Source organism: Lepisma saccharinum, chromosome 4 (assembly GCF_977018435.1).
Source record: "Lepisma saccharinum chromosome 4, izLepSacc3.1, whole genome shotgun sequence".
Lineage (NCBI taxonomy): Eukaryota > Metazoa > Arthropoda > Insecta > Zygentoma > Lepismatidae > Lepisma > Lepisma saccharinum.
The window spans coordinates 52,385,066-52,407,160 of NC_139232.1; the positions used below are offsets into that span (position 1 = coordinate 52,385,066).

The 22,095-nt window shown below is 37.5% G+C and overlaps 1 protein-coding gene across 1 annotated transcript in view; it reads right to left on the minus strand.

The window, feature by feature from the left end:
• Nucleotides 1-21,569, minus strand: part of LOC145986459 (leucine-rich repeat flightless-interacting protein 2) — a 123,356-nt gene extending 101,787 nt beyond the window's left edge. The window contains exons 1-2 of the mRNA XM_083120493.1: nt 21,348-21,569; nt 17,732-17,875 (exon numbers count right to left, since the gene is read on the minus strand). Coding sequence (XP_082976619.1) covers nt 17,732-17,824 — 93 coding nt within the window. The 5' untranslated portion in view covers nt 17,825-17,875; nt 21,348-21,569. The remainder of the gene's footprint in view (nt 1-17,731; nt 17,876-21,347) is intronic.
• Nucleotides 21,570-22,095: the final 526 nt, after the last annotated feature.

Genomic DNA, 22,095 nt, shown 5'->3' on the forward strand with positions numbered 1-22,095 from the left:
CTGTCTCCTCGGTTTCGCCTCGATTTATAAACACCCTCTCGTGCTAGACTCGGGTCTCGAAATACTTATGGTGGTGCGCAAAGAAGGTTCGATGTTGTGAAGGGACCGGGGATACGCGAATCACCAGTACGTAGGAAATTCCAGTGTGACTAAGCTTCAACGGAGTTGCTCGAAGAAGCAAGAAACTAAACTATTCTCCAAAAACAAAGTTGATGTAAACAAAACCACGTGACTTCGAGAAATAGTTCCTTTTCTATGTGCTACTTCTTGTGGTGTTTTCTTATTCCCATGAATATATTAGTCGTAGCTGTACAGCTCATGATATAAGATTCCACAACTTCAATATACGAGCTTGAGTGGGGTGGTTGAGTCGTTGGGTTTATCACACTAACTATATTCCTATGCGCAAGATTCATGCACAGCTGACATTCGAACAATCAATAGGATTTTTCACAGGCCACGTGCTTTTGTTTACATTGACTTCGTTCTTACGGTGGGCAAAGATTAGCTAATTTCCGTGTGTGTATGTAAGATAAATAGATGTAGATGTGGTGAGCATATATTAGTAACACATTACAGAATCTTTCGCCGACCACCGTAACGGAGAGGTCAGCACAGCGCTATACGATGCCATGGGTCCCGGGTTCGTATCCTGGCCTGGGCATTGATGTTCTTTGTAAGTGTCCCTTGATCAATTTCTATCATAACTGCTCATTTTCGCAATTAGCCAAAAGTGGCAACTAAATCAATAAATTACAGAATCTTTCGAATTTCTGAATTAAAATATGCCAAACTGAACCACACTCGGTAGTTTTATGTTTGGCTGAAGAGTAGTTTAAAAGTGTTATTTAGACAATGAGTTCAAAATACTATAATTTAACGAGAGGCAAATACGCAGAAAACTATGACAAAAGTAGAACAGCTCGAATGCAAGACCTCTTTTGAAACAGCCCTGAAATGTCTTGAAGCGGAGCAAATGAATGGGAAATCTAGTTACGCAAGTTCAACATACTTGCAAGAAGCTATCTGAAAGACGAGCAGCTTCAGCAGAAACGCAAACAATCCCAGCGTTTTGAGAGTGTGCTTCAAATGTAAATACTGTGTGTTGTCATGGTTTGGTAAGCAGCATCGTGGAGTGAGACAAACTGTGCAAGGTAATGCGTGTGATCTATTGCAACCAAAACTCTCACCTATACAGACACAGACGGGTCTCTCGTCATAATAAACATCTCCTTGAGCACTTGGCAGTATTGTGCGTCTTCTCTGTTACTGAAAGCATAAAAGGAGAGAACCTGAAATGCAATATCGACTTTCCATGTGCTGCGCACACGATTTTCACATACATGCAAATACAGGGTGGCGCAAAAGTCAGTTTACCCATACACAAATTCAAGTGTATACACAAAATTCAAGTATGCACAAGAAGCACAGACGCTATCGTAATACTATTATCAATGTGCTTTTTGGGTAAACTGACTTTTGCGCCAACCATGTATTGCTGCGTAACTATTATTCCCTAAAAAGGAATGCTTTAAACTATACCATTGAACAAATAATAAAATTTCGGAAAGAGGTAGGGTATACGAACACTCAGAAAAGGTGTCGAAAGTAAGATTTAATCTAAATAATTCTTGAAGCTTTCCTGGCGGCGAAATTACCTGGTTGATTGCCCGAGAAAACCTCTTCAATATTTAATCGGTCTTGAATTTAATTAAAATCAACAAAAATAGTTTTCAAGGCAGATAGTACACCCAACCGCAAAAGTAATAGTAGGGGAATTGTCCATCAACATCTTCATGCAGTCTATTTCCCACAATGTGACGATCATGAATTGAAGTAGAAACGTCAATAAACAGAGAACATCTGCTTCTCATCAACAAAAATCCATTCCTTAAAACAACACGAGATGCAGAATTAAAAAAGAATTAAACTAGCGATGGACAATTTGCCTACTATTATCTTTGCCGTTGGCTGCATGTGCAACACACCTACATAAGTATGTACTGATATATCATTTTGCAGATAGTATGGTCATGTCACCCCGTTTATAACTTGGCCCACGAAGTTAAAATTTGAAGCTGCACGACCCAACATAAACTCGCATGTCAGTGGCAACTTGACACGTGATCTTGATGTGATCTGAAAGAACCACTCGCAAGTCCAGTTGTCAGGGATGCAGTTCAATTCATCAGGTGAATAAGAGTGGACTACATGATAAGATTATCGACTTCCTTCCGCTATCACTCACACCTACGCACATTTTTAATTGTGCTGATGTATCATCCCACAACCATAAATTAGACCACACAACTTTCTTCAAGCCGGTTATGACACGTTGGCACTTCATGTGCTTACCAAGCCTTCCTTTGAGTGATAACGAACTAATAACCTAGTAAACTGCACTCCGTAAAATGTTTGCTTGCTTCAACATCCCCTACCATTTTAAAGAATTTTTAATATATGCTTGTTCTTTATATTTATTAATTCTATGAAGGTGATATGTTTAGACTATTAACCTCTTGTGATAAGAGAACGCACAGTTTCATTCTCCAAGTCGCTCATTTGAAGCGATGAGACGGTAGATTATTATTAATTAAAATTTGAAAACGCTTGATTACTACTATGGAATACAAGATTGGGCACACATGCATACTGATAAGATTACCAATAAGACTACGGGGTTTGTTTCGACTCAATCCCATTCCCCAGATTAAGTACTCGTCACAGAAATTATATATTGTTGGATTCTGACTTTTGACCTCTGATTTACAACACTGACACAGTGTGCTGTCATTCCTTTAAATTCTCAAAACAAAACGGGACAAAACTTCTCTCTTATTTTGTAAATAAGGGGTGATAAAGTCAGTCCCATATGTTGCTATCTTTTCCTGCATTCGACACTTCTATTCCTTAGGAAACTTGAGTCAAAGTGGGCGCGTTATCTTCCGCCATGCCACTGACTAATAAGTAATATCGGCATATTAAAATGCGCATTCCGAGTTGCAAAGGGCATTATGATTCACCAATGAATGGCACCTTGCTTCGATTACTACACTATCGCACTCTCATAAAATTTAATTTGCCATGAATCAATTCGCATTGTTCCCGAATGTCTATCAATGCAAACTTTCACCGATCGCTTGTTCTGCGCGGAAAGGGTGACCGCCGTAATTACATTGAGAATGTACCGAGAGGGGGAAAAAACACATTCTGATACCCCACAACTGTTATATAGTTCGACAGTTATTAGTTCATTCTCTCTCTTTTTCCAAGTTCTGTGTTGCGTACGGAAGAATTGTACAGGTAAAGCATAAGTCATCTTGTGCACAAGGTGTGTACGTACTGTACAACGATCACGACAAACCACAATTTCAACAAACCTGTTAGGGTACAGAGATCTTTCTTTAATTACACGAACTGTACAATGGGTGCTGAGAATAAATTGAATGTGTGACAAAACTCGAGAAGTGCGTAATAGCGATATATTCCGCAGTCGGACTTAACGTGGTTTCACAAATACACTTTGCATGTAACATTTTTGATTGATTGATTGGGTTTATTTTAATTCGCCTTACTGCCATTTTTGACTAATCGCGATTATGAGGATGAGTGACGACATGATGAAATTGATGAAGGCACACTCACGAAGAACACCCATCCCCAGGCCTCGTAGCTTGATGTGGTTGCATGTTAACATGTTATTTAAATAACAATAAGCAAACCCCTCCGCCGATCGACCAATCTGCTTCCATTACTCCGCGAACATGCAAAACTTATATTAATAATTCCTATTTAGCCTTAGTACACATTTCTTGTAAGGTATTTAGAAGGATATTGAATGTGACTGCTCTCACAAAATATTCACTGTAGCATTGTCCATCCCTTGTGCCATATAGCGAATAAGCATACATAATTTTGTACCGCGTCACCAATTTGTAACCTTCAACCGTTCCCCAACTTTTCCGATACTTGCGGGGTATGTAAATTTCGAGCCAAGTTGACTATAAATCGGCCTTTGTGGAAAATGATAGGGATGTTTAGGAAATTGTAGGGGGTGTTGGTGGGGTGGGTGGATGTATCGTCGAACATTTTTTCACGTAAAGTGGAACCCTGAAATGCACTTGAATTATTACATTTCTTTTCTACCTCTAGGTTAATCGATGTGTAAAATATAATCAGCATCATTATCATCATCCCATATTTTTTTCAGTTATACCCCAAAAATATAACAAATTTGCAAATAGTAAAAATAGAATATTCATTCTGCATCTTCAACTAGGCTTCCATATCGAATATGGGTAAAGGAGAGAGACAGAACTTCAGGAAAATTGTTTCATTGCTTACTACAATGCCAAAGTTATTTCTGATACGAACATTTCTCACATACGCACTTTATTTAATTCAAAACTGTTAACACGTGCTAAAATTTGCACTTATTACAATAATTTCAAGTCCTCACACATATGATGAACATCACATACACTTTCTACACCAGCTGTTTGCCTTGTCAATGCCGACGTGTGGCGAAGAAAGCACATATGGCACATATTGTATCAAGCAACCTGCGTTCTTATTTTAAAGATGAAACCACAAACTGTGGAAATACCTTGATTGAGAGGGATGACTCAAAAACTCATATTGAGTTGAGATTTTTCATTAACCACCTTATAATAACAAAGAATAGAATATTAAGTAAAATCCCAAACTATAAGAAACCACTAGCATGTGAACATCGAAATAAAAAAATAAAAAAAGACCTCTGAAACATCTACAAGAATGCAGCTACGAAAATACTACGCTCCGTGCACCTTCGCGCCATCTACGAGCAACTTCTCGAACTTCTTGCACAAGCCATGATCGCTGCGAATTATTCAAGGTCGCCTGATGCAGCCCTGAGGCTACGAGCAACTCTGCATCCTGATTTTCACATTAATTATACTGCACTCGACCATAAAGGGATCCAGGGGGCGAGAACGTTTGAAAACATTGGGCACGCTCACATACTTGTTGTAAGTTCACACACAAAAAATCCTCCTTTCATGATATTAATTCACACCAACAATGCATCTTACTTATTTTTATAATCTGTTATTTACTAATTTTAATAAGCACTGTACAACGAATGACGATAAGCACATTTATTCTTGTTCTGTAGACTACATTGTTAATACTGTAACCAGTGGCGTAGCGCAGTTCTCTGGAGGACCCACTGCAAGAAAAATATCCCCCCCCCCCCTAGTGAAAAAAATTGAGATGATGCCAGTTATAAAACAAATTAACCTTTACCACAAATACCCCGCTATCCAATTTTTTTGCTGTCGACTTAGGCTATATAGTATAGTTTCTCGAAACTAAATCAGGGTTGTCTGAATCTCTGATAACTAACTGGAAGAATAAATTAGAAATTTTTTCTCTCACTTCTACTCAGTGGCACAGCCAGGATTTTTTTTAGGAGGGGAAAGCTTCATGCAGCCAAATCTTTTGTTCCTGATCCATTGTATTTTTAGTTCGAAACTTTTAAAAAATAGGTTACATATAATAATAATCTGTGGCCCGACAGCCCTAGAGGAGCCTTGGCCTATCTCCCGATTGCCAGTCTCCCTCCCACAATCCTACCTAGAGGTGTGGAGTTCTTCAACTGGTAATGGGGTGATGTGGGGTCAGCACGTCGAACCCCCAGCCATTACACGAGATTTCCAAGACCGGATTACGCTACTCACTCAGCTTGACAATTTCCTCACGATGGTGGGTTGCCACCGGTCCTATACACAGGCCAAGAATCCAGGCAGACTCGAACCCATGCCTTACCCTTAGACCACATATAATACACATATATTGAAAAACAAAAGGTTTGGGCAAATTGTTTAAAGAATAGTCCACACTCCTTTTTTGGACTTTGAGGTGGATGCACCTTCAGCCCCAAAAGCCATGCATTGCTGCAACAGACCAAGATACAACATAAGAGTCGCTCAAATTAGGCTTCTAATACTAATAGTGAACTTATCATATCGGTGAACCGAACCTCTAGATTGTCAATAGTGACCTATCATAAGGTCAATTGCAATATGCAATTGCTATGAAGAGCAGCGGACTCCAGCTTGAGAGATAGATAATAAAGTGGTAATGGGACTTTATTCACTGAAAATTTGTCTCAATAAAATGCCGATTGGAAGGACTAGGACCCCCCCCCCCCCCCAAAAAAAAATTCTTGTGGCACGGTGTTTAATTTTTGTGTTAGTGAACCTCAATATTATTATTCATAATTTTAACGATGCCATTTCTTTTCGATAGACCACTGATATTTCTTAAAGACTTTTTTGATGAAACAAGAACCATTTTGTTAATAGATCACCAGTGCTCGGAGAGTGTGTGTGTGGGGGGAGGGGGGCAGTTAAGTGACCCAGGGAGGGATGCTATCCCCCCAGCAAAGAAAAGAAAAAATCCTAAAGCATCTTCCCAGATAGGATAATTTGCATAAGCATCTTCCTCCACTTGCTGCATTGTTTTCACGTTGATCCACATGATGATCCTTCCTTCTATCCTCTAACTCGAACAAGCAAATTCACAGCTAGGAATTTCACTTCGGGCACTGTATACACTGCGTGGCGGAATAGGGGCTACTGTGGCACAACCTCCTGCGTTTTTGGACCCCTTCGAAGTAAAATGTAACAGGTGTGGACAATGTGGGAAATTTATCTCAAATCTTATTTCAATTGCATATTGAGGCTTGGGGCCCCCTTGAAAATATTTGGTGGGAAGTTACATTTTAAATATCACGTGCAGAACTAACATTACTGGTAAAGAAAAGGTCATGAACTATAAAGTTTGTTTGTTTAGATATTGTGTAACAATAAGGCATCGACTGGTTGAGCAAATGAATCTTTCTACTGGCTTCATAACTGTACTATACTACATTTGTGACAAACTGCGTAGCTATAAAGGTATAATATGAGAGAATTTTCCTATCGATTGCCATCTGAGAGCAAAAATACATTTTTTAAATGAGTGACACTATCTGCTGAATTTCTGGGATTGTATAAAATTTCAGGAGTACAGAGAGAGAACATAGCGAGGATTGCGGGGGTGGCTGCTACGCCACTGCTTATAACAAATATACATTAACACCGTGGTAAATTATTGAATGGGCATGAGCTGAACAGGCCCATATTTAAGTTGGCACCAGAATTTTCTTCAGGGGACAGAAGTGCTGTGTGTACATGCACACTTGGGAGGGGGGCATGTATGCAGGATGTCACCATACATCATGAAAAAACTTTGACATGGTGTAAAGCAAAGGGATTTTCTAGAATTATCCACCTGAGGGGATGGGGGGAGATGTAAGGTAAATTTGGAGCCAAAATAACAATAAATTAAGCCTTTGCGAAAAATTTTAGAGGAATGTTGAGGAAATTTTGGGTGTGTGGATAAATCACTATTGTAGAGAACACAGACAAACATTTCTCTGTAAAGTTTTGCGGACCCTTGAAAAATGGCATCTTGTACTGCATTGGACAACTTTTGCTCGCTCATACTGGATCGAATCTCCTATGCTCGTATATATAGAATGTGACAATAATCGTACAAATATACATGGTAAAAAAAAAAAAAAAAAAAAAAGGTAAAGTGCTCCCCTGTGCATAGCACCACGCCATGAAGGCATATAGGGGGTGTGGGGGTAACGCCCCACACTTTCTTGATCCGGTCATGAGTGGGGGTGATGTGATCAGCATCACGCCCCTGACCGCCTTTACCCCCCAGGGTTTCCCCCAGGTACCCATGTTATTCGACGCTGGGTGGGCGCCGGGGCCGCTTCCATCGTTAGAAAAGTTCCCGGATTTGAACCGACCGGGGATCGAACCCGGGACCTTCAGCATGGTAGTCAGACGCGTTACCGACTGAGCCACCGCGGCCACTAAATATACATGTAAAAATATATCCTTATAGTTTCAACCCATAATCTATTCATTTTCATATATTGCTATGTATTGGTAAGATAGACTAAATTACTTTTTAACATGAAGAAGATGACTACGTTCACTTTACTTTCAATTTCACTGAATCTTTCACATCATGATCCATATTTGAAGGCCCACTACTAGATACAAATGAAGGTTGTACGTGTAAACTACTGGGCTCCGAGCGTATACCAATCATTTGCCTGTTCGAGCATTATTCACTCGAGCGAAGAAACTGTCAATTCTGTAAGCCATATCCATTCGAATTATTAGACAATCGAGCAAAAAAGGCCTCGATGCAGCACTCTATTGTACATCATATGTACGCCACCATTTGTTTCTGTCGGAAAGCGACAAAATTTGTAGTACAATGCAAGTATGTGCATTTCTGTTTGTTATTAAATTACTTTTCCTTAGTAAGTCAAAAATAAGCTTCTAAACAAATGGCATTTTAATAATGTTGAGTGAGTTTCATGTTATTCATTGAAGAGCATGGTAATATATTGTTATAGTTTTTTGTGTCGACATTTGTCAACAATGGTCACGGAAGGGAGCAGCTGTTCAGGAGTGCATGGCATTCACACTTTCACTTCTCGAGTTGATAAAAATGTTGTTCTGATAGCAAATATGCGATCATGTGCTCGCCTAAGGGTGAAGGGTCGTGGGAACTGGCAAAAGAAACCAATATAATATATGATAGGAAGAAAGTCTTACGTACAAGTATAAAACAGCCACTCTTTTTTCATAATTGAGAAAAGAGAGACGTGGTAGTATATAAATGTGGAGAAACTAGTACTCACTTTTATCTGCGAAGCGGTTTTTTTCTTTTTTGATTAATTTCAGTGGCCACTGCCACCATACCATCCTTGTTGGAACTTGCTGTACTGTTGCTAGGCGTGCGTCTCTTGTTTGTAGTTCTCTGGCTGCCGCTAAGTGCGCTGTTGTTAACTGTGCATCTCGGTCTGTGTCGTCTGCTATTTCCAGGCGATAACTGTTGTAGTAGGGGAATCCAAGTGTGGTGCGCTTGCCTGCTATCGATGTTTAGCTCGTGTGTGAAGTGCATTATGGCGTGTGTTTCCTTGATTTTGGTGTCTACGAGCATGTGGGCAGTGTGTTTGACTTGAACATTTTGAATTTTATGGCTATTGTATTTGATATGTTTAGCAAGACCAGTAGAGATGCTTTTTTCGCATCTGCTAGGTGCTGTTGGATTCTTTCATTCACAGATCTGATGGACCTGCCGATGTAATGTGCCTTGCATTCACACTCTGCATCGTATACACCTGGGTTATCAAGGGGGGAGAGGAAGTACAGTTTGTGTTTGTTCAGTTTATCAGCTATTTTGGAATTGGGTCTGTGTGCTACTTTGATGCCATATGGGAGAAGGGCTTTGGATATTCGGTTGGAAGTGGTGGGATGGTAGGGAAGGCAAACCATTTATATTGGCTGCTGGAGGTTGATTGTGGCTGGGTTGCTTGCGGATATGTTGATTGTGGTTGGTTAGGGTGTCTGACCTGTATTTCCGCTTTACTGCACCAAGTGGAAAGTTGTGTTTCAGTGTAGTCATGTTTCAGCCAGAGAACTACAAACAAAAGACAAACAAACAAACAACAGTACAGCAAGTTGCAACGAGGATGGTGGCAGTGGCCACTGAAATTAATCGAAAAAGAAAAAACAGCTTCGCGGATAAAAGTGAGTACTAGTTTCTCCGTATTTATACTCTTTTTTCATAAAGCTGTAACATTTTTTCTTTCAGTTTGACAGTGGAGGAGATAGCTTCCATTTTAGAAGAAAATGAGGAGACTGAAGGTATTTTGGTGGCCAAAGTGTACATGGAACCTCCAGAAAATGCAGCGGTGTGTGATGGGGACAGCGATGGAGAGGACCCGTCAGGTGATCTGAACAGCTTATCAGGCAATCAGCTTAGAGCAACAGCAGAGCTGGTGTTTACGAAAGTAACAGAAGAAGGAATGTTGCAGTCTAGATCTGGTGATGCTAAGACCTGGGATCAGGAGGTAGGTGATTTAGATTTCCGGTCAGAAGATCCTAATTTATGTTCCACGAGTATTGCTGATACAGCAGAGGAACCAAATATCAATGACAATGAAGACTCTATTCCTAACCAGATGTACAGTGACCAATTAGAAAACTTGACATTCCAGGGAGGGTCTCTGACAGAAAAAACAAAACTATCTGCAAAAAAGCCAAATTGGAAGGAAGGTGATATTCCAGATAGGTCCCAAAGGGAATTCCAACGCCCACCATTTCTTGACAGAGATTTCACACCTGTAGATTTGTTTCAGATGTTTTTTGAGGATGACGTTATAGAATTCATCGTTAACTGTACAGTACAATACGCTAAAAAAAACGGGAACATGTCTTTTACTTTGTCGAATGATGAACTTAGTCTGTTCTTTGCCATCCTTTTCCTGTTAGATTATAATGTTCTTCCCCGAACCAGAATGTACTGGGAAATAGAGGAAGATGTCCATCATGATGCAGTGTCAAAAGCTATGTCCAGAAACCGGTTTGAAGAAATTGAGAAATTTACACTTTTGCAACAATTCTGAAACAGATGAATGGGACAGTTTTAGCAAGATACGACCAGTGTGGTGTATGTTAAATGAGTGCTGGCTTCCATGGGGATCCATACCTTTCCGTAGATGAATCCATGGTTCCATATTTTGGGCGTCACACAAAAAAAGCATGTTTGTCCCTTAACCAGCTTGTGTTGTCATGTACAATACATTCATGGGGGGAGTTGATCGACTTGATCAAAATATTGCATCGTATCGCATTAATATCAGAAATAAGAAGTGGTACTGGCCAATGATTGCCTACATACTTAACGTTACAATGAATAAAGCATGGCAATTATATCGCTTAACTTATAAAGTGTCTTCAGAAAACCTGGACTTGCTGGGATTCACGAGATATGTTGTCAGGGCATACTTAGTTATGTACACGAAACAGCGTCCTGCAGCCAGTAGGCCAACCATGAAAGTTGACAAACGGGTACCTGATGAAGTACGTTTTTCTGGCCACGGACCCTACCTTCAAACATGTATGACGCAAGTTAGATGTGGGTTCTGCGGAAAAGCTACACATAAGAAGTGTCATATATGTCAAGTTGGCTGCCATGTGAATTGCAGCGAGGCGTTTCATACAAGGTTAAAAAAAAGAAACAACAATTTTGAGGGAAAGAACTAAGATATTTTCATTATTTCTATGAGAACATCCTTATTAGAAAATCCTTATTATTTGTTGGATTGGACAATATTGTGTATCTGTAGAGTTCAAGAGCAAGAAAACAATTTATATTTATGTCATTAGACAATAAATACAAGATAACAAAACACGATATGTATTTTTTCTATTAATTTTCGATGATGCCTTTCATGCCCATTATCGACATTTGTCCACATGCTATAGGGAATCTATACTGGGGTCACTTGTGACCATTGTTGACATCAGTTTTCTCACAAACTATACACTAAAAAATAAAAAAAATCATTTCAGACACTTATTTATATTCTAAGTAAGTAAATATCAAATATAAATGCAAGTACTCAGAAAAAAAAATTGGGCAGAAACAGGTTAATTTCACAATCTGTACTTACACCAATTTTGGTTTATATGACTTAAAAGGTTCATGCATGTGTTGTCACTGCGAATGAATAACAGCCATGTGTTTTCTATGTAGTATCAGAGTAAGAATTTAGACATATGGTGACAATTAGAGACTCTTTCCGAAAACAAAGTTCTACAATGAAAGCTAAAAATTCTTACATGGAATTTTAAGTAATACTGAACTACTTGGTAGTAGAAAAATTAATGTAGAATAATGAAAAACACTAATATTTAAAGGGTATCAAAAATTTATCTGATTAGCTTACTGGCTCACAGAAAATTAATATTAACATGTTGAAAATATTTGTTGCCGCGGTGGCTCAGTCGGTAACGCATCTGACTACCATGCTAAAGGTCCTGGGTTCGATCCCCAGCCAGTTCAAATCCGGGAACTTTTCTAATGTTGGAAGCGGCCCCGCCGCCCACCCAGTGTCGAATAACATGGGTACCTGGGGGGTAAAGGTGGTCAGGGGCACATCTGATCACATCACCCCCACTCACGACCGGATCAAGAAAGTGTGTGGTGTTACCCCCACACCCCCTTCATGGCATGGTGCTAAGCACAGGGGAGCACTTTACTTTTTTGTTGAAAATATTTGGCTTAATTCAAGGTCAGTTGCCAAAGACACTGCTTGAGTGCCAATTTTTTTTAAAAAAGTACGCTAAGTTAATAAAAATATCAGCCTTATTACAATACTTAGCTTTGGTGCAATAAGCCCTTAAGAGTTTATCCCATATGTATACAACTAAATGCAGAAAATGATTGGAGTTAACGAACAGAAACAAGGGCACATGACATGGTTGCCAACTCAATTATTTTTTTAACAAAGGTAAGATTGATAATACCTTCACAATAGTGTTCTCAAAATCAAAAGAAGAATAAAAAAGATATACATTTACTTGTACAAGAAAGAAGAACAATGATATGTGAGGACCTACATATTTGCATTTTTTTAAACATCAAAACTTAACATGCTTAGCTTAATCACAATTATGGGAATAAAATAATGGTTACGTAAAATAGATGCAAGAATGAAATACCATTGCCTTTTCCTGGATTAGAACTAAGCACAAGAACCTGTGTTAGGAAGCTGAGAGATCCAGAATGCACACATGCACTTCCACTTTTTCTTTGGTGTAAGCTGCACATTGCAACAATGGCCTTAGGATACAAATCTGTGTTGTAAATAAATAATTTGTTGCGGAAAAGCTAACCATAAATTGTTTTTGGTCTGTACTTCTTCATTAATGTCAACATGCAATTTTCACATGAAATTTGTGGGAAAGGACATTCTCAAAGCAGATGATAGGAGGAGGGTTTAAATTTAGTTAGAAAAATTTACAAGGTGTATTTCAAAAGGGCTGTTCATTGATAACAACTAGTTGGCAACAATAGGGCAGACTTTGCATGTGCAGAAACTTAAAGTGTTCATTAGGCTGTTACCACATATGTGGTATCAAAGAGTTTATTTTTGTTTGCCTTTCCTATACCATGACTTCTTACGGCAGTAAGAATAAACAATTACACCAGTTGTGACGTCTGGGCTAAATTCAAACTGTCATAATGTGTTGAAATCTGCTGTGAATTGTGTGAAAAGAAAAGTCCTGCTGTAATGAGTGAGGATATTTCAGCCAGTAAGTAGTGTTGAAAGTTTAAAGTACGGTTGTACAAAGAATAGGAAGGCAGATGGATGATCACGTTGATCATGCTTTTCACGATCAGTGTAGTAGCTAGCTACAGAATGATATTTTGCCCTACAGAAATGTCACTGAAAAAACAGGATACCACCCAGATAATAACAACACCCTACCAAATACAGTAAATATAATTATCTCACCATAAACTGTTTGGAAGATGGGTTGTGAAAGTGTCGACTAATGTGCACAAAAAAACAAGGATAGAATCTGCATGTGAAATTTGATGATCATGAGAAAGGAGGAGACAAACCTTTTTCTCACATTGTGCCTGGGAATGAAATATAGATTTCTTATGTCAATGTTGGATCAAAACCACAATTCATGGACAGGGCTCAAAAAATCCAGGTCGCCATGGCGACTGTGATCTTTTCCTGTAATATTGCATGTACGAAATTTTGAAGATTCTAAGTTCAAATTGCAGTACTGCGTAAGTTAGCAAATTATTTTTTTTATCATTGTTGTGAACATTCCATAGAATCAGTAACAACTTCTTACTCTTTGTCCCCCAAACCCCCCCCATTTCCAGCTTTCTCACATGATTTAACGATGTTTTGAATACAATGATGCTCAGCTTCTCATAGAATGATTTGCTTTATTTTACTTCGCTTTTTGTATTCGCTAATTTGCGAAGATGGAGATCAGTGATGATATGAAGAAATTCATGAATGAACACTCACAAATGCCCATGCCGGGATTCAAACCCGGGACCCCTGGCATCGTATCACGATGTGATAACCACTCCGCGACGGGAGCTGGCTCAGGTTCTTATAGTATGCACAATTGCTTTCTGGCGACTGATTTTCAGAGCTGGCGCCTAGCTCTGAAGAAGATTTTTCGAGCACTGTTCATGGAGGTGCCTTGGTTATCAAAGTTCGATAACAGTGAAATGTTAAGAGCGGCAGTGCAAAACTTAAATTTTGTTCCTCAGTGCAAAATGTGTTTGCAAAAGAGTAGTACTATGTAGAGAAGTGAAGTAGACACGTACAATATGCATACAAGCTATAAACATTACTTATTACTTTGATTCCTATTTTGTGAGAAATAAACCCTCTTTTGAAATAAACTTCATTTATCATAAGGATAAGCATGTCTATCTTAATGACAAACAAAAAAACAACTATGTTAGAGATACTACAGAATATTTGTAAAAAATGAGTCATGTAGAATTTAATTCCAAGTACTAAAAAATATCCTTGTAGGCAGACACACTGCTATTGACATTTTTAATCCCTAAAATAAAACAATACTGTACTATTTTGTTTGGCTAGTTTCCAATGGCCACCAAGCATTTTAATTTGCTGTGGTCCACTGTTAAATTTGGTGCATTCTATTAGTTGCATATACTTTAAATTTATGCAAGTGTAGTAGGAGGAAATCACACCCTGTGTTTAGATGAAACTTTTGCTATTTCATTAGGTCAGTTAGTGTGGAGATATCAATATTGTTGGTCCTGTAACTTAATGCCTAGGCAAGATATCACTTGCATCATTTCCTATACTCCTACCATTAATCACATGCAAAATTTGTCTATAAAAGTTCAGGTTTCATCAAGATTTTATGAAATAACAAAATTAACCCTTTTCAGACATGAAAATACGGAGTTTTCCCGACACCTTTTTTTTCTTTTTGCTAGTTTTCAGAAAATCATAGAAAATATGTTAAGTGTGTTATTATTTAATTTTTTTTCTTCTGAAATCTACAACACATCCTCTTTCCAGATACATATTATTTTATATTTTATGTAAATTTTCTCACATTTATGAAGTTTTTCTGTAACAATTCTTTGCAAATAAAAAAAATAACATTTTAATAAAAACTACTGACAATATATTTTCAATACATAATATAGCAATAATAAATTAAAAATAACCTAAAAAACATCCACTTGGGCCTGAAATTGTCACTAAATGTGAAATACGAAGGCGGAATCCTCAAAAAAAAAAAATTCACAATGAGCATAAACATTATTCAATGCTATTCTCAAGAGTATAAACAAAAGTGCAACATAATTTGACAAGAAGTACAATTCAGTAACATAGAAAACTACATCATCTAGCAGTTGGAATTTGAGAGAGATGGTTTCAACGTGCAGAGCAACTATAGCCTGTTGTCAGTGGCAGCGATTTAAAAGGGGGTGCCTGGGTGGCAGTTGCCTCCCCCTCCTTCTGCACTTGGGCCTTTAATGCTAAGCCTTGTCTACCAAGAGAAAGTAAACAGTCCTTGCCCCCCACCTTCACTTTGACAACAAATCCCTGCTATTGGCTGTTGTTCATGCACAACGGAATTTAATGGTGAATGACGGGAGCCTGTTGCCTGTCTTATCAGACAGTACTTGTTTGATTCATTTGCTTTATTTTACTTTGCATTTTCTGGCTAAAAGTGGCTAATTTGCGAAGATGGGGATGAGTGATGACATGATGAATAGACACTCGCAAACATCCATGCCCAGGCCGGGTTTCAAACCCGGGACCCCTGGCATCACAGTGTGATGTGGTAACACTGCCATGGGGCCCGCTGACAGTAGTTGTGGAACAGGCTATACCCTCACTTGCTCAGAAAGGGGTTAATATGGTCTTGTACTATATATAAGATGCCCTTCCACATACTACCCATAGAAAGTGATTTTTCTTTCATATTTGACATTGATCACCTTTAACTGACACTCTTAGCTAGTTGTGCCCAGGTGGTACATAAGGAGGGGTGGGAATTATCATCTTCTGGATACTGATACTCACCGATTTCAAATTTTTTAGCCTTTCAAGGGGGTTTACTGTATTTGTATACCAATGCTTTGGAAGAAGTTAGTGGAAATTCTCATCCATTGTAAATGTTCAAACACCACAAAACAAAGATGAGTGAATTGATGAAAAGACAGTGACTCATAAAGAAAAGCGTAATTCCTGAACAGGACTCAGAATTAGAATTCATTCTTTTTACAGGGAAATGAGCAAATTATCTCATTCTGTGCAGAGTTCGTTACTATATTTAGAAACCTTTGTACAGAACTTATCAAAACTTTATTCAATTTATTCATTTGCTCTATTCTTTAAATATCACCCAACAAACACTGCAAGTGAATACACATTTTATTTATTTAGGAGTTATTTGTAGGTAATATCATTTTGAAATTATCTATCCTCAGCAACTCCTTAGTTTTAATGAGATATACTCTACTTCAATGTATATTAACAGGTTACGTTATCTACAGTCTTTCCAGGATTGTTTGTAGCTAAATCCAAGATAAAATAGTAACTACATGCATTCTAGCTATTTACTGTCAATTTGCTTTTGAGTTTAGCATAAATTATAGACAGTTTGTGGTGTTGTCAACTTTATATTCAGACAATCAATATATATACATGCCAATCAATCAATAGTGATGGAAGTGGTTCCATTACTACGAAATAGAGTCACACTTCAAACTAAATTTCCGCCTGACATTTAGTAGACTTTATTCTCTTACACGTGCAATCAAAGTTGTACGAAATGTCAGAAAGGAAAACAATTGACTTACTAAGACCTGAATTTTGAGATGTAGTATGCCATTAAAAGTTTAGCACCACTGATCCCATTTGGGACCGGAAGCACATAACAATTAGGTTTCTCAAAATTTTCCCAGCAAAAACTCCATGAAGGTATGACGTACTTATATTTCAGTGTGAGTATTGTAGGTTTGTCTAACTTTTACTTTTTTACAAGAAATCCATGTGGTAAAAGCAAGGGGCTTGTCAAATAGGAGGAAATATACAAAGTACTTCAACAAATGAGAACTCTTTGTTGCAGAGAATTTAGGTTTGATTTATACTCGGCAGAATGGCAAGAACTTTTTCCGAAAGTAAAAATTCACATCCACATTCATACAAAATGATTATATTTCATTGGAACATACTGACTCACCAAATGGATAATTTTGGGTGAAATTTAGATTTTTCTTCTTGTCCTAACTACACTACATTTCACTTCCCATGAGAGGTTTTTCACCAAATTAACAAAACTGAATTTAACTACCTATAATAAGTAGGTTTCCTTCTACTATGATTTTTATTAATACGTAAGATGTAAATTTGAAAAGGCCGCGGAGAGGATTTGCAGCTTGAAAAGTACCTTCTCCTGAAGGTTAAAATTGCTAACAACAAAAAAGCAACATATGGCATAAAATGGTGTTTCAGTTTCCTGAAATTGTTGTGAAATAACTGTTCCTGACAATGTATTGATTTCAATACAGTAACATATCAATTACAAAATTCTCAGGAGATAGCAGCAATAAATAAACAGTACTCATAATACAGGAAATTCTGAAACTTTTTTGTTTATTATGGGGACTTGAAAAATAAGCATATTGTGTGGGAGAATGTTAATGGTACTGAGAACCAGTACAATTGTGTCCAGCTGTCAAAATTCTGCTAACAAATCCAACAATACATAAACACACTACTTTAAACCCTTACCTCACGAGCTATTTGATCTAAAGCCTGGTCTTCAGCAGAATAATGTTTCGTTAAAACTCGTCGCCGGCTTCCTATGCCTCCCAAGCTATCCATTATTTAAGTGGACTGGGAACTCCACTTAAATATTCTCACCAGACTCGCACACTGAAAGAGATAGAAATGCAGTGTTGGATTAACTCAAAACATTTATTTAAAAAACTGAAAATCTTTACACACTTCCACAATAAACAGAGCTCAGAAACAGCTCAAATTCTAAAAAATAATAATAATAATTTACTTGATATATTAAAATGTTAATTTTCCATAAATAACAATATAATCATGATAGTTGTGAAAGTACTTGAATCATTAGACACAAAGTTTAAACTAGGACAGTACAGTGGCATGTCCAAGAGGGGGATAGGGTCACAACCTCCCCCCTCCCTTTTGGTATAGTATTCCTAAAAAAGAATGTTAAAGGCAGAAAAAGATGGTAAAATGAGGAGTGACAATGAAAAATATATGTACCCCCCCCCCCTTCCTTTAGAAAATCTTGGGCACACCACAGGTTTATTTTCCTTTCAATTGAAGGTTACTACAACCTTAAGGTTATGTGTACTAGTTATCTAATTTCTTGTGCCTGTTCTCTATCTTTGAGCTTAGTTGACAGTACAGGGAATATACTTTTGCAGAATTTTGGGAGAACAAAATATGGCTAAAATACACAAACCAACCATGAGAAAATGCAATTAAGAAACCTATCCAAAAATAATTTTAAAAATGCTAAAATAATGAAAAATGACCACTAACCTGAAACACAAAAGGCCAAAATATCTTTATCTGAATCCATGAAGTTATGGAATAAAAATCTACATATCCTTGTTCTTGCCCCAACTTCTTTTATCCCTCCCTCATACTTTGACATGTTCCTGAGTAGGGTCAAAAACTGCCTGGTTCACCATATGAAATTTGAATATACTCCAACACATACAACCCTCCTTGATTTTAATAATCTATGTAAAATTGATCAAGGCCATGGTTATCCAAAGTCTCAGCCATCCTTTCTCAGGGATGGAAAGTGATTTGAAATTGGTCAAAAGGTAACCACTAGATTCCACAAAAAGTCATCCTACTCCATGTAAATAACAAAATTAATCAATCTGGAAATTATTATTGTTTTTAATTGCATTAAGATTTAAATGTTTATGAATGCATATAATATGCACCAGCAAAAATTATTAGCATCTGTAGCCTGTATGCTTTACAGGCAAATAAGTAAAATTTGCTACAGTTTTAAAGTGTTACACACACAAGTAACACGTTTTCTTTAATGCATTGATATACATCATCCTCAAGTTGAGGATACATCACCCCCTTGAGAATTAAGTCTATTTTTTTTAATTGACATATTCAATGTTTTACGAAATATAAAAGTGTTTGTTAGGAAAGGTATGACCCATGTAAGTTAAAACCTGCAATTTCAGAGTACTTTCACCACATTTTGTTAGTAAAAACTGTTTGTATGTACACTAAAAGAGCGAAAGAACAAGTCGAAAATAACTATGAGTACCAAACCTAGGAATCCTAACCTAACTACGTAAAGTTATAGCTGCTGTTGTGAAAAGTCATTTTGGGTCCTGGATTCACTTGCGTGAAGCCTTTGGGATGTTCTTCTACAAAGTAAAATAACACGCAAAGGTAAGAGACATACCTTACTTAACAATAACAAATTTCCGAGAGCAAAATAAACAACAAAATCTTCATAAACTATACAAAATATTTCACTTTCTCCAGGGGGTACAACAGAGGGTCAAGAATCTTTCACTTTATAGAAAATCTGGATAACCAAAAGAAGGCACATGTTGTGAACATTGTATTCACCTGATTTGCGATATTGATGACATTAAAAAAATAATAATATCAGCAAATACCAAAGGATGTTTGATAAGTATATTAGAAAGCAAAAGAAAAACCTCTCAACATTATACACTAAAGTGATTTCTGCTTTCTCTCTCTATGAAAGTAAGTTTGCAATACCCATTCTGGTAAAAATGTCATAAACGGGAAATGGATTTCTTCAAATTTACAGGACAAAGTACTTACGGAATTGAGTTTCTGTGTAATTTCGGAAGGTCGTAGAAGTGTTTTCTCGCATTTTTCAATGTATTTGGCCGCTAATTCATGTATTTTTCTATAATAATGTCAGTCCGATGCATGAAATCTATGTACTTGAACCGGATGTTGCGAGAATCTGATGACGTTATCCCCGGGTAAGTGTTTCCAAACACACAGTTTTGCACTATATTGCCCAACCTAACCTAACCTTACCATGATGGTGTGTGGGGCTAGCGTGAATGGTTTTTGGGGCTATTTGTGGATGGTTATACAATCCAGAATGGTTTTTGGCACTATGCGTGAACGGTTTTTGGGGCTATGCATGAATGGTTTTTGGGGCTATGCGAGATTTTTTCTGTTTAGAAGGTTGAAACACGGCTTTGCCGTTTGAAACACAATACTAGTCAAGATTTACCCGCCATTTTGCATGTTCAGGAAGCGAGAAAAGAACGAACAATAATTACTCGATATGTCGACAAGATACTAATTTCGTTAAAAAAAGCGAAATCCTCGAGTTACAGACATTTCCCAGCTTTGATAGTTTTACCCCCATTCTTTGTAGCAAAAGGTGTGGAAAAGCAAGCAAGGTCACTGCAACCAGTTAGTGTCTTTTTGTCCAACATTTCAGCATCTCTATTACAGATAATGATTATAACAAATATTGTGGAACATACATTGAATTATTGGTATCCTGACATTACAATTTAAATTGTGCTTTGATGAATGATAATCAAAGAGTATAGAAGTTAACTATTGATTATTTTCACTGTCATTTAGTGGGTTTTTTTTTTTTGCTTTTAAAATCTTATATTATCAGAAAAGGAATTTTAAGTTCTTGAGGTACCGAAAATTGTTTCCCCCGTGATATCCATGGGCAATTGCATAGAACTCAATTACACCTCCTGTGCTTTAGGTATTTTAATACACAAATCAGACGGTTTATTCAATATTTTATGTGATTTTGGTTTTGAACTACAACACACAATTTCCAAAGCAGCAAGTTTTTCACAAAATTAGTTTTACATGTATGTGCGTTTAGTGTACAAAGCGCAATTTATGTATTTCCTTATAAACAATTATTTGCCGTAAGTGCATCAATTTGAGGGATTCAGCTAGTGTAACACAGCAGAAATGTTAAAACTCAAATAATTGTTTTCCCTATACTTCTCACATTAAATAAATCTCTTTAATAATGTCAAATAATATTTGTTTTCCAAGAGAGCATACACCGTTCTAACTACCTAATTTGGCTTCTCATAGACAATTCAAAAAACCACAAAAGATCACATACGTATTCGTTGCCTCTTAGCAATGATCGATCTCATTGGTAAATAGCAGAACGCAGATGTGCTCTGAATGTAGCTTCATCTTTTCATCGATTTTGCGCTGTTTAATTTTCCACTCTGTTTCCGTGCAATACCGGATCGCCTGTTCAGTCTGGTGTAAAAATAATCAATTGCTATAAATAATCAATCGTCAAGCGACCTTTCTGTCAATGAACATTTCTACTTCATGGGTTTACCTGATAGAAGCAGGCCTCATCTCCGATGTTCTGTACGAGTGAAACAAAACAACTCTTTCGACCGGATAACTTCATCAAAAGAGTATTCTTCTTCTATCATCTGCACAATGTAAATTAAGTTGTTTTTCTTTAAGTTTACTCAAAGCTACACCTTTATAACGTAACACATGTGCTTTGACACATCTTCCATCTTTCCGTACACCAATTTCCCGGATGCACACGATTACCCATGAGCTGTGATCGGTGAACAAGCGAGCATCAAATAGCGTCATCTTTATTTTTCACCCGCTGCAACAGCATCCTGCGAGGAAGGCCGACTTTCGATTGACGAACTTGCGAAACATTCTGACCGTTCAGCAATTGATGTTTGTTTTCTAACGTGTTCACTCTCATTTTGTTATTAAATATTCTCGCGGATTAAACATTTTGAGGGTGTGGCATGTTAGCGATGTTGCTTGACCCCATAACCCTTACTAGCAATGGCAGAGCAATGACCTTTAACATCGTGACAGCGTAGATGAGCATGTTTATGTCGAGAATAACGCAAACTATAAAAACATGGTTTTATCAGCAAGGACGATTTTTTTGTCAGCAGAAGCTTCAACTCATAAACCCATATAGCTGGAAGGCTGGAAGTTTAACTGATTAACACACACGAATTTTATATATTAATATTATTCTTCAACGAATATGTTTTTAATTGAAACTCAACGTTTTCTTGGGTTGTCCGAAGAAAAATCCAGTGGAA